The sequence below is a fragment of the Momordica charantia genome (genome assembly GCF_013281855.1).
Source record: "Momordica charantia cultivar OHB3-1 chromosome 6 unlocalized genomic scaffold, Mcharantia_2.0 BLBB01000006.1, whole genome shotgun sequence".
NCBI classification, from domain to species: Eukaryota; Viridiplantae; Streptophyta; class Magnoliopsida; order Cucurbitales; family Cucurbitaceae; genus Momordica; species Momordica charantia.
The window spans coordinates 950,336-964,714 of NW_028275164.1; the positions used below are offsets into that span (position 1 = coordinate 950,336).

Below are 14,379 nucleotides of genomic sequence, written 5' to 3' on the forward strand. Positions count from 1 at the left end.
GTTCGGACACTCACGGATATTAAAAAAAAGGGTGTTATCCCCCTCGGGTTGCTCTCTCGGCCTTAGGAATGAGGAAACAATTGACCACCTCTTCCTTAGTTGCACCTTTGTAACAAGGTGCTGGTCTTTTTTGATGAGGAAATGTGGTCTCTCGGGGTGTCTTCAACGTTTGATAGATGATTGGCTTGTTGAAATTGTCTGAGGGTTCTTTGTAAGGAAAAGCTAAGATTCTTTGGGGTTGTGCTGGTAGAGCTTTTCTTCGGAGTATTTGGAAGGAAAGGAACGAAAGAGCTTTCAACAATACCTTTCTCCTTTTTGATATATTTTTTAAAAATGTAGAAATTGCTACGGTCTTTTGGTGCCTTACTCATAGGAGATTCTTTTGTAATTACGGTATAGCCTTACTTTCACGAGATTAGAAAGTTGTAATGTGGTAGCTAGCTCTCCAGGGGATGGCCTCCTCGGCCCTTGCCCTCGGGTTGTCTTCTCCATTTTTTGGTCCAGTGCATTCTGTTTCTTATAAAAAAAAAAAAATCAAGACGACTTCGGTGGTTAAGTCCTAACTCTCCTATGCTGACACTATTAGAGGAAAAAGGAAGATTTATAGAGTGAAAAAAAAGGTTGTCATGGAGGAGAAAAAAAGTTAGTTCTAGCATTTTCATGGAAAGGAAATGTAAAAAAGTACTAGCAATGGGTCAAGAAAGAAATGAGGCGAGGTAGTTGAGATTGATTGGAATATCTCATGGTTGTTACTAGACTTTTTTCTCATGATGAATGGAGAAAGATTTTTTTGCTTTAAAAGAAAAGTATTCGCAACAATGTTAGATTAATCCATTCATGGCAAACAAAACTTGAAGCAAATAGAAGTGGGAGACTTCCATTTGAAAATTGAGAAGTGGAATTTTGCCAAGCATAGAAATAAACAAGTAAATTTTGGATATGGTGGTTGGATAAATATTTGTGGCCTACCGTTGAAATTCTGGATTAGGCAACATGTCGATGCATTGGGAACATATCTTTGTGGTTTAGTGAGTGTCCTCTAAATCTTTGAACTTTCTTGATTGCAATGAAGTTAGTATTCAGACAAATCGAAATTTGTGCAGATTCCCTCCGAATCAATAGGGATAAATAATCCAAAATTGGGTTGTTCCTATTGCCCCCCACCCCCCCTCGTGACAAGGGGCGTTTTTTGTGGCAGACTTGTTTTCTGGCTACTTTACGGGGTATTTGGCTGGAGAGGAATAATAGACTTTTTAGGAGGTGGAGATATCGGTTGATCATGTTTGGGATCTCATTAGATTTAATACTTCTTTATGTGGTTTGGTCACAAAGGCCTTTTGTAATTATCAGTTAGGTATCATTCTTTTGGATTAGAGCCCTTTTCTTTAGGGGGTTCCCTCTTTCAGGGCTGTCTTTTTGTATGCCTGTCTTGTTCTTTTTGTATCTATTTTCATTATTCTCAATGAAATCGTTGTTTCTTATAAAATAAAAATTGGGTTGTTCTAGTTGTTAGATATCCAATATATGAATTAAATTTACCCAACCCATGAGCTTAAGCTTTTGGGTTGAGTGCTGGTTTATTCATCTTTAATATGGTAACAGAGCGGGAGATCCCTGTGTTCGGCATTGTTATTTCCTCCCTATTTATTATAATTTCCACTTGTTGGGTCTTGTTGCAATTTTCCAAGCCCACAAGTGAGGGGGAGTGCTAGATATCCAATATATGAATTAAATTTACCCAACCCATGAGCTTAAGCTTTTGGGTTGAGTGGTGATTTATTCATCTTTAACACAAGTGTACGAGTTTCTGATTGCCATTAGACTGCTGCTCCAGAAGATGTTTCTCCAAAGAAGTTTCTAAATTCTCAGAAGTTGGATCTATGGCGATTCACAAATAAGCTTGATGAAGGAAGAATTCTGGAAGTAATGAAGTCTTCAAGTTAACACGTTATTTTATCTGCAGAAAAAGGAGAGGTACACATTAATGGGATTCTTTGAACAACAAACTCCGCAATGAAGTAGGTGACGTAAGAGGAACGTCTTCCATGCATGACTTGGGTATTAATGTTCCATTTAATGAGAACAGATTGGATGACAATGTGTGTGGCATTCATGTTAAGATTATTAATGAAGCATTCGAGGAAGAGGTGCTTTCTTCACAAAAGGAAGCTAGACGGAAATTAGAAATCTTATTAAGATCTTTTTGATGGAAATTAGAAAGCTACGAACCAAGATCTTTTTGATGACTACAACATTATTGAAATCTTGTTGAAATACATTGTTGAATAAAATAATACGACAGTTTTTTTTTTCCTTCTTGTGAGTGAGGGACACTCCTTGCTCCTATTGAAAATTGATTGAATTTGTTTGACTGAAATTGCAGTTGCATCAAGGCTGGCAATCAATATGGAGTTGTTTGATGCATGGCTTGCCCATGTTTAGTCACGTGTTTGTGGTGGTAAGTTTGCGTTTCTTGTTGTGGCTTGGGAATGATATATTTAATTGCACTCTTTTACAGGATATCACAAACAATTGGTTTTTCGTTTCGTTTTCGTTTCTTTGATTTATTTATGGAAAGTTTGTTATGGAATGGGGGTTTCAGCTTTATGCTCTTAATTGAAGCTTAAATTCCTGTTTCTTGTAGTAACTTTCAATTATCTGAAAACTTTAGCTTGTTTCCTTTTATGTATGTATGTATGTGTAAGATTCGCACTTGAGCCAAACTTCTCGAAATAATGCACAAACATTGTTTACTTTTAGTAACTTTCAAGTAACTTTTCAGCTTTTGACCAAAAGGACGTTGCACCGTAAAATGTATTGGAAAAAGTCTAGGTCAGGGCAACATAAGCTAAAAAACCTCTAAGAGTCTACTATGTAGAGCGATCAACTCTAGACTGAACACAAAGAGGTTATTGGTATCCTCCAAGCTCTTCTGCAAAGTCAACACTCTTAAGGATTGAGGTATCCACTGTGATTTCTTTTCTGAACTCAATCATTCATGTAAAGGTCACTCAAGGAAAGAGACCATTGAAGAACTTTGCATTTTTCTGGATTTTCCAAGCTCCATAACTCCTTGCAGAAAGCTGGAATAAGACTTTGAGATAGCTGCATGTTATCCTTATCAATAATCAAATCTTACTAATTAATCAACCGGCACGATAGTGTTCCATATCGATCAAATAATAGAATTAATAAATTTAAAGCTTTTCCATGACAAGAAGAAAGGCCGTTCATAAATTTAATGCAATCAAAAGAATTATTTCAGAATTTTTAATAATAGTTTTGGGTGATTACTCCTTGCTGGCATTTCGGTTGCGGTTTAGTTCTTGTGTCCCTAGCTTCTACTTGGTTCTCATTGGAGTTTGGTCTTCACTTTTGGTGCTAAGGAAGGTTTTTTCCCTCATGCGATTGTTGGCTTTGGAATTAGTTTGATTTTCAAGCTCTGTAGCAAGCAGTTTTTCTGAATTCTAGTTTAGAATGCTTTTTATCTTCTTCGAGCTTGTATTGCTCTTGTTGTGCTAATTCTCCGTTATTTTCTCTTATTCTTTCTCTTCTTTTTTCACCCCTTTGGGGTTTGTATCTTGAACATTTTTCCTTTTCATATATCAATGAAAAGTTGTTTCTTGTTAAAAAAAATGTCTTTTTTATGGATTGGATTCTTAAAATAGAAAGTTTCTTATACATCTATCAATTTTGGACACAACCACCTTTGGAGCATAGAAGATGGGGAGATAATAAATTGGTAGGTAAAGAAATGGCCCAGATGGAATATTGTAGTAGACCGTTGGAAAAGAGCTTGTATTGCATCTTGAATCCTTTCAACTCTAGAAATTTCCTTATTGTTGGTGTCAATGCCATTTATGATCCTTTGGATTCAACAAATTCTCATGACTGATTACCTAACCGAAACTGGAAATATAAATTTACTAAATACTGGCTGACTAACCTACTTTACCAAGTTCTTTATCATCCTTGTTTGATCATTAATCTTTTCACAATATTTGTTTTAATAGGGATGCATCTATTTTCCCGGTTAGATTCTGCTTCTTAATTTTTGCTATTTTCTCCCCTTTTGGGAGATTGTATCTTTGAACTTTTTCTATTTTTTTCTTCATTACATCAATGGAATGTTTCGTTTCTGGTTTTAAAAAACCTACTATATCAAGCTACCAGGTAAAGCATCTAACTGAAATGTCCTTGTGCTAAAATCAACTTCCTACAAGTATACGTGGCCGAATTCTGATTATATAATAGATGGTGATTTGTTTATTACAAATAAAATAGGTGTCTGGTCACTTTTCTTTTTTATTTAGAATTCACCTCAGGAGTATGAACTTATGTCTTGTAAAAATAAATATTTTGACACATACATTTTAAGGCTATGCTATATTGAGGTTCATTGTATTTAAGAATCAATGCAGGCAGAAGCTGCTCTTTTGCTTCTTGGAAAAATAATTGAACGAGTAAGTTCCATATGTCCCGATGACTGTACTTTCTTGTTCTAAGTAGTTAGGCCGAGTCTTTCTACTGTATTGTTAACATCCTAGAACATTTGCTCGAGTCCCTCATGTAGCAATTTCTTTGTTCAGGATTTGATGAAGACATGTGTGATTCCTCAAGATGTTTGGGAACATTTATTTTTCAAACGAATGCCGTCAATGTAAGTTGTTTTAATTTTTGACCATTTTTTAATCCTACTGGAAACTTTTTGAATCCTCTTTTACTTCCAAAGAAACACAATCTTGTGACTGAAACATGAAAACTACATTGAAAGTTCCTATCCAAAAAAAAAAAACTACATTGAAAATGTTGTCATCTAATTATGTGATCACGGTTGTCTTCCAGATCTGCTTTGTACCTAATATCCCGTTACTTCTCGAGGAAAGGGTCTCAAGTAAGTTGCTTTAGCAGGGAATTTCTGTCTCTGCATATGTCATCTTGATCATTATTCACTTTGCGACGCTCAGAATGTCAATTTGTCATTTGTCCAGTAGCTGTAATTGCTCTATCTTTAAGTTTGCTCTTTAAGTGGACAAATAAGCCTTGGGAGTTGGGACCAGGAATTGAAATAAGCCACCCACCCCTTTGCAACCTAATCAACAGGGTATTATAATCGAGAAGTCAATGAAAATCACGGGGAATCTCTTTGCACAATATTCTTAGACATAGCCTTCCCATGAAAAAAAGAAACTTTCCTGAGCAACTACTCAGGCAAAGAATTAGAGCTTCTTTTGATCTCTTCAAAGTTTAGTCAAATTAGTATAAAATGCTGTTTTCCCCTAATGATTGGTCAAGATATATGTGCAGTTGGACTTAGTTTAAGCTGCATAATGGGTGGATGAATTTACAGTTCACTTAGTATAGAATTGCATTCTCACATTTTCGGGAAGTTCTTTTACTATTTATTCTTAATATTGAGTTTACTCGTTCTGAGATGTGCCATGTGGTGCTGGTGAAAGTTTGATATTACATATGAGATTCAATTGAGAATGAACTCCTGACTCATGCAGTTTTCTTTTTGTATTATTCATCTAGGGTGACCTTCGAGACATTTTCCATCTCAGGAAAAATCTTCTGAGAGCAGTTCTAGGCCATCTTAATTTGAAGGTTTATTCGTACTATTTCTTTATGATTTTTGTTTTTGTTTTGTTTTTATTTTTTAAATTTGTTTTCCTTTTAAGTTTATTGCCGAATCATTAAATATGTAGCAACTAATCAGCTGTTAGTTCAATAATGAAAACTTGTTAAGTAGGAAACATTGTTTCAATGTAAAGGGTGCAACATAAAGACTTTACAATTTTGCTAGAGAACTTAAATGGTATATACATTAAGAAAAAATGTCTGTGGATTATCATCTGGACCATTTGTGAAATGGATAAAGGGATGTCTTGTCTTGCTAGAGTCTAAAAATTTATTTATTATAAGAAATGGATAGTCAAGAGGTAACTTTAAAGCTACTGGAGGGATTATAAAAGGAGAGCCAAACTCTCCTTCATTTTCATCACAGAAGTCCTTAGTTTATTAGTTCAATGAGGTGAAGGCTGGGAGTTGATTGTTGTCAATATTCATGCGTTTTTTTCTAAATCTTGAGATTCAAAGCAGTTGCCATATTAACATTGGTCACATTGGCGCACACAGGCAATCCTGATATCTGGTTTTGTAACTCCTAAGGTGTTCAGATCAAGTTAACTTGCTAGGGACATTTTGAATGGTTAATTGACAACTGCTGCGGACTTTATGTAGGAGGTTGCTAGTTTCAACAGGGAGTTGATATTCTTGTTGCCTGCAGCTGTTTATGCTCTTTGTGCGGGTTGTGCTCCCTTCAGAGATGTTACAGAGTTTTTAGATGAATGTATAAAGAAAGATGTGGTCTGTTTACAATATCTTTAGACTTTACACTATAAAATTTTTTTTTTCTTTTTTTAACACTGTAAATTAAAGATAGATTTGAGGATTTTATTGGTAATTGAAAATTGATTGCATTTGCAGAAAGAAGAAACTTATCAAGATTGGTCGCAAGAAGTTTTTGAGTGTTCTGTTGAAGTTGTGGCCAAAATACATCTTGGTTCTAGTGTTAAGGTGGCGTTTTATTGTTTGTTCTGTTTCTGAATTATTACCTATGTAGTTTCTCACTTTTTTTATAATTGTTGGTTCAGGTATGCCCATCGCTAGGCCTTAAGGCTATTCATCTGCCTCGTCAGATCAGAGATCCACTGCTGGATGAAATGGAGACTTATGTTCTTGGAACGTTGATTGATGTGGAGAGGGAAAAAGTGCTGCTATCAAATGTCTTCATTTTATGTGCTTTACTGGCAAACTTCATATGCGGTTCAACTTTGATAAGGTTCTTAACATCTGTGCTTTTACATCCAATGTTATTTAAGTTTCACAATGTTTTGAGAGGCCTCCTAACTTTTAAAGTTCAGAATGCTCCTTTTCTTTCTTCTGGTTGCCAATTATTGGGAACATATTTGCAAGCCTGTGTTTTGTTACTTCGTATATGTACTTTGTGCTGACTGGTTTTTTTATTTTTTGGTATTTAGTTTTTGATTATTGATCCCATCTATCCCAATGAAAAATATTGTTTCCATTCTTATCTGGAATAAGGTATGTGTCTTCTCAATTTGTTGGTTGTTATGGGTGTCATATACTCTACTCTTTAAACGGCTGCCATATGCTTAGTTTTGTCTTTGTTATCTACTTCTGGGAAAGGGAAAGCAATCCTTTTTTTTTTAATTTTTTTTTCTAAAATTTAGAACTTACTAATAACATTCTCATGAAACTACCAAGATAAATTATAAAAAGACTTCCCAATTATGAAGTATTTCATTCCAAGAATAGTTGCAAAAGTATTTAGAAAAAGCCCACCTCGAAGAAGCATGAAATTTGGATGAATCCACCCTTTCTTGCCTAGGTTGTAAATTTGCTTCAAAGATTCTTTGATTTCTTTCCTACCAAAAAGTTCTCAAATAAGAGCTTTAGTGACATCAATCCACACTAAATTTGCTTTCTTTTTCAGCTTCATACTGTATAGTAGTTGAAAAATGTTATCAATCGACTTTTGTTGAATACTCGAGAAATACCAAAGATTCTAAGAATATAATCTCAGCAGTTCCTGCTGTAGGAGCAGTGAAAAAACGGACGTAATTGTTCTTCCACCGCCTTTAAACGGAGTATTTGAACAGAAGGATTCAAAGTTGATTTTCGGCACATTTCTTCTGTAATCTGTCAGCATTGTTTAAGCCTCCCAAGTGTGGTAACCAGGTCATAATATTTACTTTCTTTGGACTCTTGGAAACCCAACAAGATTTCAGCCAAGCTTTCGAGACTTTGGGGTAAATTGTCAATGTTTTAGTAAGATAATTAATCGAGAACACATGTGGAGTAAAAGTTTCAGGGCAAAGAACCTGGGAAAGCTTCTTTAATCACGTCCAAGAGTCTTCTTATGTATAGTTTTTCTTCTAGGTTTGGTGGGAGCAACATTTTTTTAAAGAACAGTTTATGCATTTACTACCAAACTTGCATGTGTGAACTAAACTTATTTATGGTTATTTGTGTTGATAAATAGATTAGCGTGAATCAATTACTGGATTTAAAGAAAGCTTTCTAGTACTCAGCTAATTTTAACATGGGACCTTTAATGTCTTTGAGATGTGGAAAAAAAACTCCTTTTACTTCCTTAGGCAGCATTTTCTTGTGGTTGTTATGCAGTTATTATCATCTTACATTTGTTTTACATGCTTCATCAGGCAAAGGGAGCAAGCGTCTTTGTTCATTTCCAGATTGGGCCACTACATTTTAGAAATGACAGGTCATGCTGTTAATGTTATCCAAGGGTACTGCAGGGATTTTAAACATTTCAATTGCTTTGGTTCTGATTCCTTCTTTGACCTAACGAGTTCTGTTGTCACATCCTTTAGAAGCTTTGCTTCCTGTCCCATTTTCAAATCAGAAACAAATCATAATGCTCTGGATGTTGATCTGTATGGTGCATTAATTCTTTCTATGGAAAACTTTTTGAAAGCACTTTCTGAACTGTATCAAGAATATTCTAGATCCAATAAGAATCTTCATTCTGAGGTAATCTTGAAAGATTTTGATGCACCTATTACTCTGGGGAATTTTCCCCCGGTTGATACTGAAGTGAGTAGGATTTTGGATGTGGAGTTGGATGTGAATGATGACTCCAATGACATGGATGTCCTGGCTGTTAAGAGGAGTATGGCCCCTGGCATGTCTTCGGCAACAATTTGGAAGCTGAGGATGATATCACTTATTTCAAGTTTTTGCTCGGTTTTGCATGAAGTTACATGGGAGGTTCTGTTTGAACTCCTTGAGAAAGAATGCGATTCAAAGGTGCATAGAACATTCAGCAATTATTTAGTACTATCATGCTTTCTCGTTATAATGGGGGTTTTAATCTTGTATTTATTCCTCTTCAGGTATGCGAAGAGATTCTGTACCATCTCAGTCAAAACATATTGTGGTCGTCTTCTGAAAAAGTTATGAACTTGGTAATAAGACTAATCAGCCATTTCGTGAAGTTGGTTCAAACGTTAAGTCTACAAAGAAGTTGGAAAAATTGAAAATGTTACTGATAACATTATTTCCTCGGTACTTTTGCAGATGAATATAATGGACAACTTGATTAATACAAAAGTGAATCTTAAGCTGGATTTGTACGGCACACTTGATGCTGTTGGTGGTTTACTTAGGAACCTGTCATCCTTGGATGGGGTTGCGAAGAGTAAGCATGGTGGTCGATTTCTTAAGGATGCACAACTTGAGAAGGTAATTTCTTGATCTTGTTCTGTTTGAAAATTGATTGGAAATCGCATGGAAGAATATACATTATTGAAAGGCTTTTATCATTCATTTGCGAATTATTCTCCTAGAATTATATGTTCTTCTTGGGTGGCTTAGGCTTTTATTTTTCATTAGTTTTTTTTGATCTATTTTGTCTTATTTTTGTCTTCTTTCACTTGCATGAGAGTTTTGTATCTTTCAATTTTTTTTCTTTTTCATATTTCAATGAAAACTTTGTTTCTTGTGAAAAAAAAAATTATTGGAAATCACTGGGCGAAGGAATGTGTGGAAGAGTTTTTTGGTGCTCCATTGTGGGCGCTTCAGTTCCTGATCCAGTTAAAGTTTCATCCATTATTTTGCTTTATAAAAGTCTTCTATTATATATAGAAAAAATTGCCTCTGTTTCAAGATTCGGAAGGGGTTTTTGTCTTCCACTATCAGATTCTTGTGTCCTGTTGTGTACATTTATATTATTAAAGACTTCTCTCTCTTTATGTTTTTTTAACCTATAATTTGCAGTGAGATAATTTCATTTAAGTTGAATGTACTGGTTTCCGTGTTTATGTCAATAATTTAAAGTCTTACAGCATTTCTGGAACATTCTATTCCTTTCATTAAATCAACGAGAAGTTTGTATCTTGTTAAAAAAAAAAAAATTAAAGTCTTACAGCATAGTTCTATCAGGAATTAGGTTTTTGACCTGTCAGGACGACATTGATGCTCCTTTCCTTAATTTTTTTTCCAGATATTGTTGAAATGAATCTGATCAGTCAATTAACTAATGCTAATTTTTAATTGCAGAACTTGGTTCATATTGGAAAAATAGTGAACAGGATTGCTGAAGCTGACCTTCTTGACTGGTTGGGGCGTATTAAGCTTATTGATTGCATTTGTGACTTAATTTTAATCAATCCACAAATTGGTCAGGTAATCATTTTAATGCAAGAAAACACATATGTTTATTTTTATATTCCTAGCGAATTACAGGATGCTAGACATTTTATCGAGTCCTTTCTCATTATGCTACAAATAATAGAATATTAAGGTCGGGGATAGTGTGGGGGTTGGTTGAACTTATTGCTACCGATTGGTGGATGGTCTTAGAACTTTTTTGTTTATTTTCTTTAAATAGGAACAGGGACTTTTCATTGACATGCATGGAATCTCTTTGGAATATTAAAAAAGTCCTCTAACTAGAGTTAATCAAGAGTTTTTAATGAAACGAGGTCTTTGGAGGATATTTCCTAATTTTTTTAATTAAAAAAATAAAATAATTGAAAAAAATATTATGAGGCGCTGCCACCCACTTTTCAAATCACTGCAGTATAATTACTGAATAATTTGGTTAGAGGACCAAAGTGAAGCTAGCCTTTTCAACTTCATCCTCCCAGTTTCTTTCCTTACAGAAATTCTGCCTTTCAAACCATTTTTTTTTGCTGGCCGAGGCATAGTTTTACTAGGTTTTCCCGAGAAATTTCCAGCTATTTCTTCCTCCTCTCTAAAGCCCCTGTCTTTTGCTGCAAGTTGCCCTTTACTGAGTTGCCATCCGACGTTTGGGAGATAGTTTCAAGACTCATCTGTTATTATGATGGTTTCTGATTAAAGCCACGTGGGGGCTTTTTTGTATGCTTTTCCTTGGCTTAGTGTGGATATCTTTTCTTGGCTTAGTAAACAACTTTAACTTCCTTCATGCCCTCCCCCCTTTAAAGAATACTAGCATAAAATTGAAAAAATACTCAGAAACAGAAGCTCCTAAACAACTTATAAAAAAAACCTTCAAACTAGAATTAATTAAATTGAATGGATAACTAGAGAGCAATCTTGACCGTGAGAACCACAATAGAAGCACGACCTTTTGCATAATTCGAACCAAACAAATGATCTTTCTTTGGTTCCTTTCAAACCAAGTATTACAAAGAAAGCTTTAACTGTGTTGATCCATACAACCTTGCTTTGCCTTTCAGCACCTGTCAACTTAGCATTTGAAAAATGTTTTCCAGAGTCTTTATCCAAGACCCAAGAACAATTGTTTCTAACATTTACTACTGTAGGAAAAATGAAAAAGAAAGTGTGATTGAGCTTACTTGTCTTCGCCTTTAGATAACAAAAATAGGTGTCCGCCCTTTAGGTCGCCAAACTACGACGAGAGTTTCGCCTTTCGGCCGTGCCAGTCGCCCTCTAGGAAACATTAAACAGATACCATTGAAGACGCCATATTAATGCCTCAAAAGTGTGCATTCCATATAAATATGTCAACTTTTCTTGGACTTTTTGTTTTCGAGCATACCTTGAACCATCTTATATCTATTTTGGAATGATTAGAAGATGTTACCAAAGATTTGACCGAAAAATCACATTTACAGATTCTTCTAAATTTTTTTTTTCCGGGATAAAAGACAGAAACTGATACATTAAGAAAGAATCCACTTGAGGGTCTCCAGATTCTATTTAATGAGAAAAAAAAAATATGAGAAGACAGTTTCTCCAAAGCAAACAACCATTCTCTCTTTTTTGAAGAGATGGGGATTTACTCTTGTTCCTATTTGATACTTTTGTTCCTATTTGAAAAGTTTGAAAAATGGGAATGTTCTCTCTTATTGCAGTTTTCGAAGTTTTGCAGCTTTAGTTGGGTTGGTTGGTTCGTTGGTGAGATTCTTTAAGGTTCTTTTTCCACTTGAGGGTTGGCATATGGTGGTTTATTATTGGAGGTTTTTTTGAAGATAGCATTGAGACTTAGTTTTTTGGTGTGTGCTCCACTGCTCCTTGATAAACTTCATGGAATTGGTCTATTCTTGCTGCATTTTCAGCATTTCAGATACCTTCTACTTGGCTCATATTAAGTTTGTTCTTCGCTTATGGATCTAAGGAAGTTTTTATCTCTGTTGTGGTCGTGGCTCTGAATTTCTATTGGTTTTCCAAGCTTTGTAGCAAGCAGTTTTTCTGTGTTCTGATTTAGAATGCTTTGCATCTTTTATGAGCTTGTATTGCTCTTGTTATATTATTTCTTTATAATTTTCTATTCTCTCTCTTTTTTTTCACCCCTTTGGGGTTTGTATCTGGAATATTTTTGCTTTTCATACATCAATGAAAAGTTGTTTCTTGTTAAAAAAACAAGAATGAATCGACAAAAGGGAGAGAAACAACCTAAGTACAAAGGGTAGAGGACACCACCCTCCCCCAAAAACTATATTCCCCAAAGTTGCACCATTTACAATACTAGTAACTTCTTGCCCTCAAAGGACAGCCCATTTTAGGCCTTTTGGTGTATTTTGTATCTTTTTCATTTTTCTCAATGAAAGTTTTGTTTCATATAAAAAAAAAAAAGATAGCCCATTTGGCAAAGGCTTGGGTCTCTTGGTCATACTGGCGTAGAGGTCTCAAGTTTGAACTTTCCGGTGAGCTTAATGCCAAAAACTCTTTATGTCTCCCGAATTTGGCGTAGTTGCACTTGGGTATAGGGAACAAAGTTTCGACTCCTAGTTATAAAAAAAAATACTAGTAAATTCTTGAAGCACGCAGAATATTCAGAGTCCGTAGCATCCTTTACAGAAATAAGTTTCTGCGGAGCAACAGAAAAGAGCCTAGGAAAGATCACCTGAAAATGCTCCAGCCCAATTATCCTTCTGAAACATAGTATTTTTCCCATTCCCAATCCTAAGAAGTAGAAAATTTCTCCATCACAGGCCGTGTTGGAAACATCCCACCAAGAACTACTACTACATCCCCCACCAATTTGTATGTATTTATTGTCTATAGTTCGTAGGCTTTGTTTATTATCTTTTATGTGTCTGTTGTCTTCTCTTTCTCTGAACTTTGTTTTTATTGTTTTGTGGGTTAATTCTATTAAAGCTTTACTATCCGAGATTTGGTTTGAAAGAAACCAAAGGACTTTTGAGGGCAAAATTAGATTGCTAGGAGTGTTTTTGTCTTGTCAAGTTTAAAAGTCTCTCATTGGTGTTCTCTTTTAAATTTATTTGCCAATTATTCCCTTAGTATTATTTGTTCTAATTGGGAGGCTTTGATAACTCCCCTTTAAGTTTTTCCGTTTTTTATTGCTTTTTCACTCCTTCGACAGTTTGTATCTTTGAACAATTTTTGTTCCTTTTCATACATCAATGAAAAGTTTGTATCTTGTTCGAAAAAAAAAACATATTGAGAAGGGAGGACTTTTGTGTGTGCATTGTTCTATCTCTTTTCTTAAACACTTCCATTCTAGTAAAGAGTAGGACTAACTTATTTCCTAATAATTGATGTTATGATGGGACCAATGTAGACAATGATTGAAAGGTTATTTGTAATGCTCCGGGATCCAGAATATCGAGTTAGGTTTTCTCTGGCAAAACGAATAGGTGTTCTCTTCCAGACATGGGATGGTCATGAGGAACTTTTCCAGGATATATGGTAGGTTTTCTTGATGTTTTTTAAAATTATATAATTTTTTTTACTTCCTTCAATTTTTTCCCTAGTCTTTTCTTGTGAGTTGTGTCGTAATAATTAAATCTTCTGATATCTCTCTATTCATTGTTTTCAAACTGGAACTTATTTACCGATATATTAGTCTGGGAAAATTTGTGGACAGTTTAGTGAAAAATTTGAAATGTGGTCAAATGCTTAGAAAACTGGAGATTGGTTTCAAATTTCCAATATAGAAGACATAATCCAATATTATAAGATATTTGTGGCATCGGAAAATATTATTGACTTCTAAACATTTGATAGAAGAGCGAGGCAATAATGGGGATTTTATAGGTCTTCCATATGAAGAAAGAAGGTGTGAAAGGCTCAAGAAAAGATAACGTAGAAAAGTAGTGTGAGAAAATCTGAACTGAAAAAGGAGGGAAAAGAGAGACGAGAAGTAGCAGCTGTCGATATAAACACAAAAAGGGGGTTTCAGAAAAGAAAGGAAGGTGTAACCAAGAAGAAGAATTTTATTGAAAGTAGAAAAGTCTAACAATAATGAAGAGGACGCCTCCAATTTATAGGAGAAGGCCACGGAAACAAAAGCCCTTGAAAGCTAAAGCTTAAAACAAACTAACAGGTTTAACTAAAACAACCAACTAACTAAAGAATGCC

The 14,379-nt window shown here is 34.9% G+C and overlaps 1 protein-coding gene across 12 annotated transcripts in view; it reads left to right on the forward strand.

The window, feature by feature from the left end:
- ATM (Serine/Threonine-kinase ATM-like protein) overlaps window positions 1-14,379 on the forward strand; it is a 64,230-nt gene that overhangs the window by 13,316 nt on the left and 36,535 nt on the right. For 11 of the 12 annotated variants that reach the window (XR_015791726.1, XR_015791727.1, XR_015791728.1 and 8 more), the window contains 13 exons: window positions 2,384-2,458; window positions 4,422-4,463; window positions 4,590-4,660; window positions 4,846-4,894; window positions 5,536-5,607; window positions 6,244-6,369; window positions 6,490-6,579; window positions 6,657-6,844; window positions 8,250-8,856; window positions 8,943-9,014; window positions 9,127-9,291; window positions 10,108-10,233; window positions 13,580-13,707. Coding sequence is in view for 7 of the 12 variants with exons in the window: in XM_088125746.1 (XP_087981872.1) it covers window positions 2,384-2,458; window positions 4,422-4,463; window positions 4,590-4,660; window positions 4,846-4,894; window positions 5,536-5,607; window positions 6,244-6,369; window positions 6,490-6,579; window positions 6,657-6,844; window positions 8,250-8,856; window positions 8,943-9,014; window positions 9,127-9,291; window positions 10,108-10,233; window positions 13,580-13,707 (1,811 nt within the window). In the remaining 5 variants the exon portion in view is untranslated. Of the gene's footprint in view, window positions 1-2,383; window positions 2,459-4,410; window positions 4,464-4,589; window positions 4,661-4,845; window positions 4,895-5,535; window positions 5,608-6,243; window positions 6,370-6,489; window positions 6,580-6,656; window positions 6,845-8,249; window positions 8,857-8,942; window positions 9,015-9,126; window positions 9,292-10,107; window positions 10,234-13,579; window positions 13,708-14,379 lie in introns of all 12 variants that reach the window. The other variant, XM_088125748.1, reaches the window with a different exon arrangement.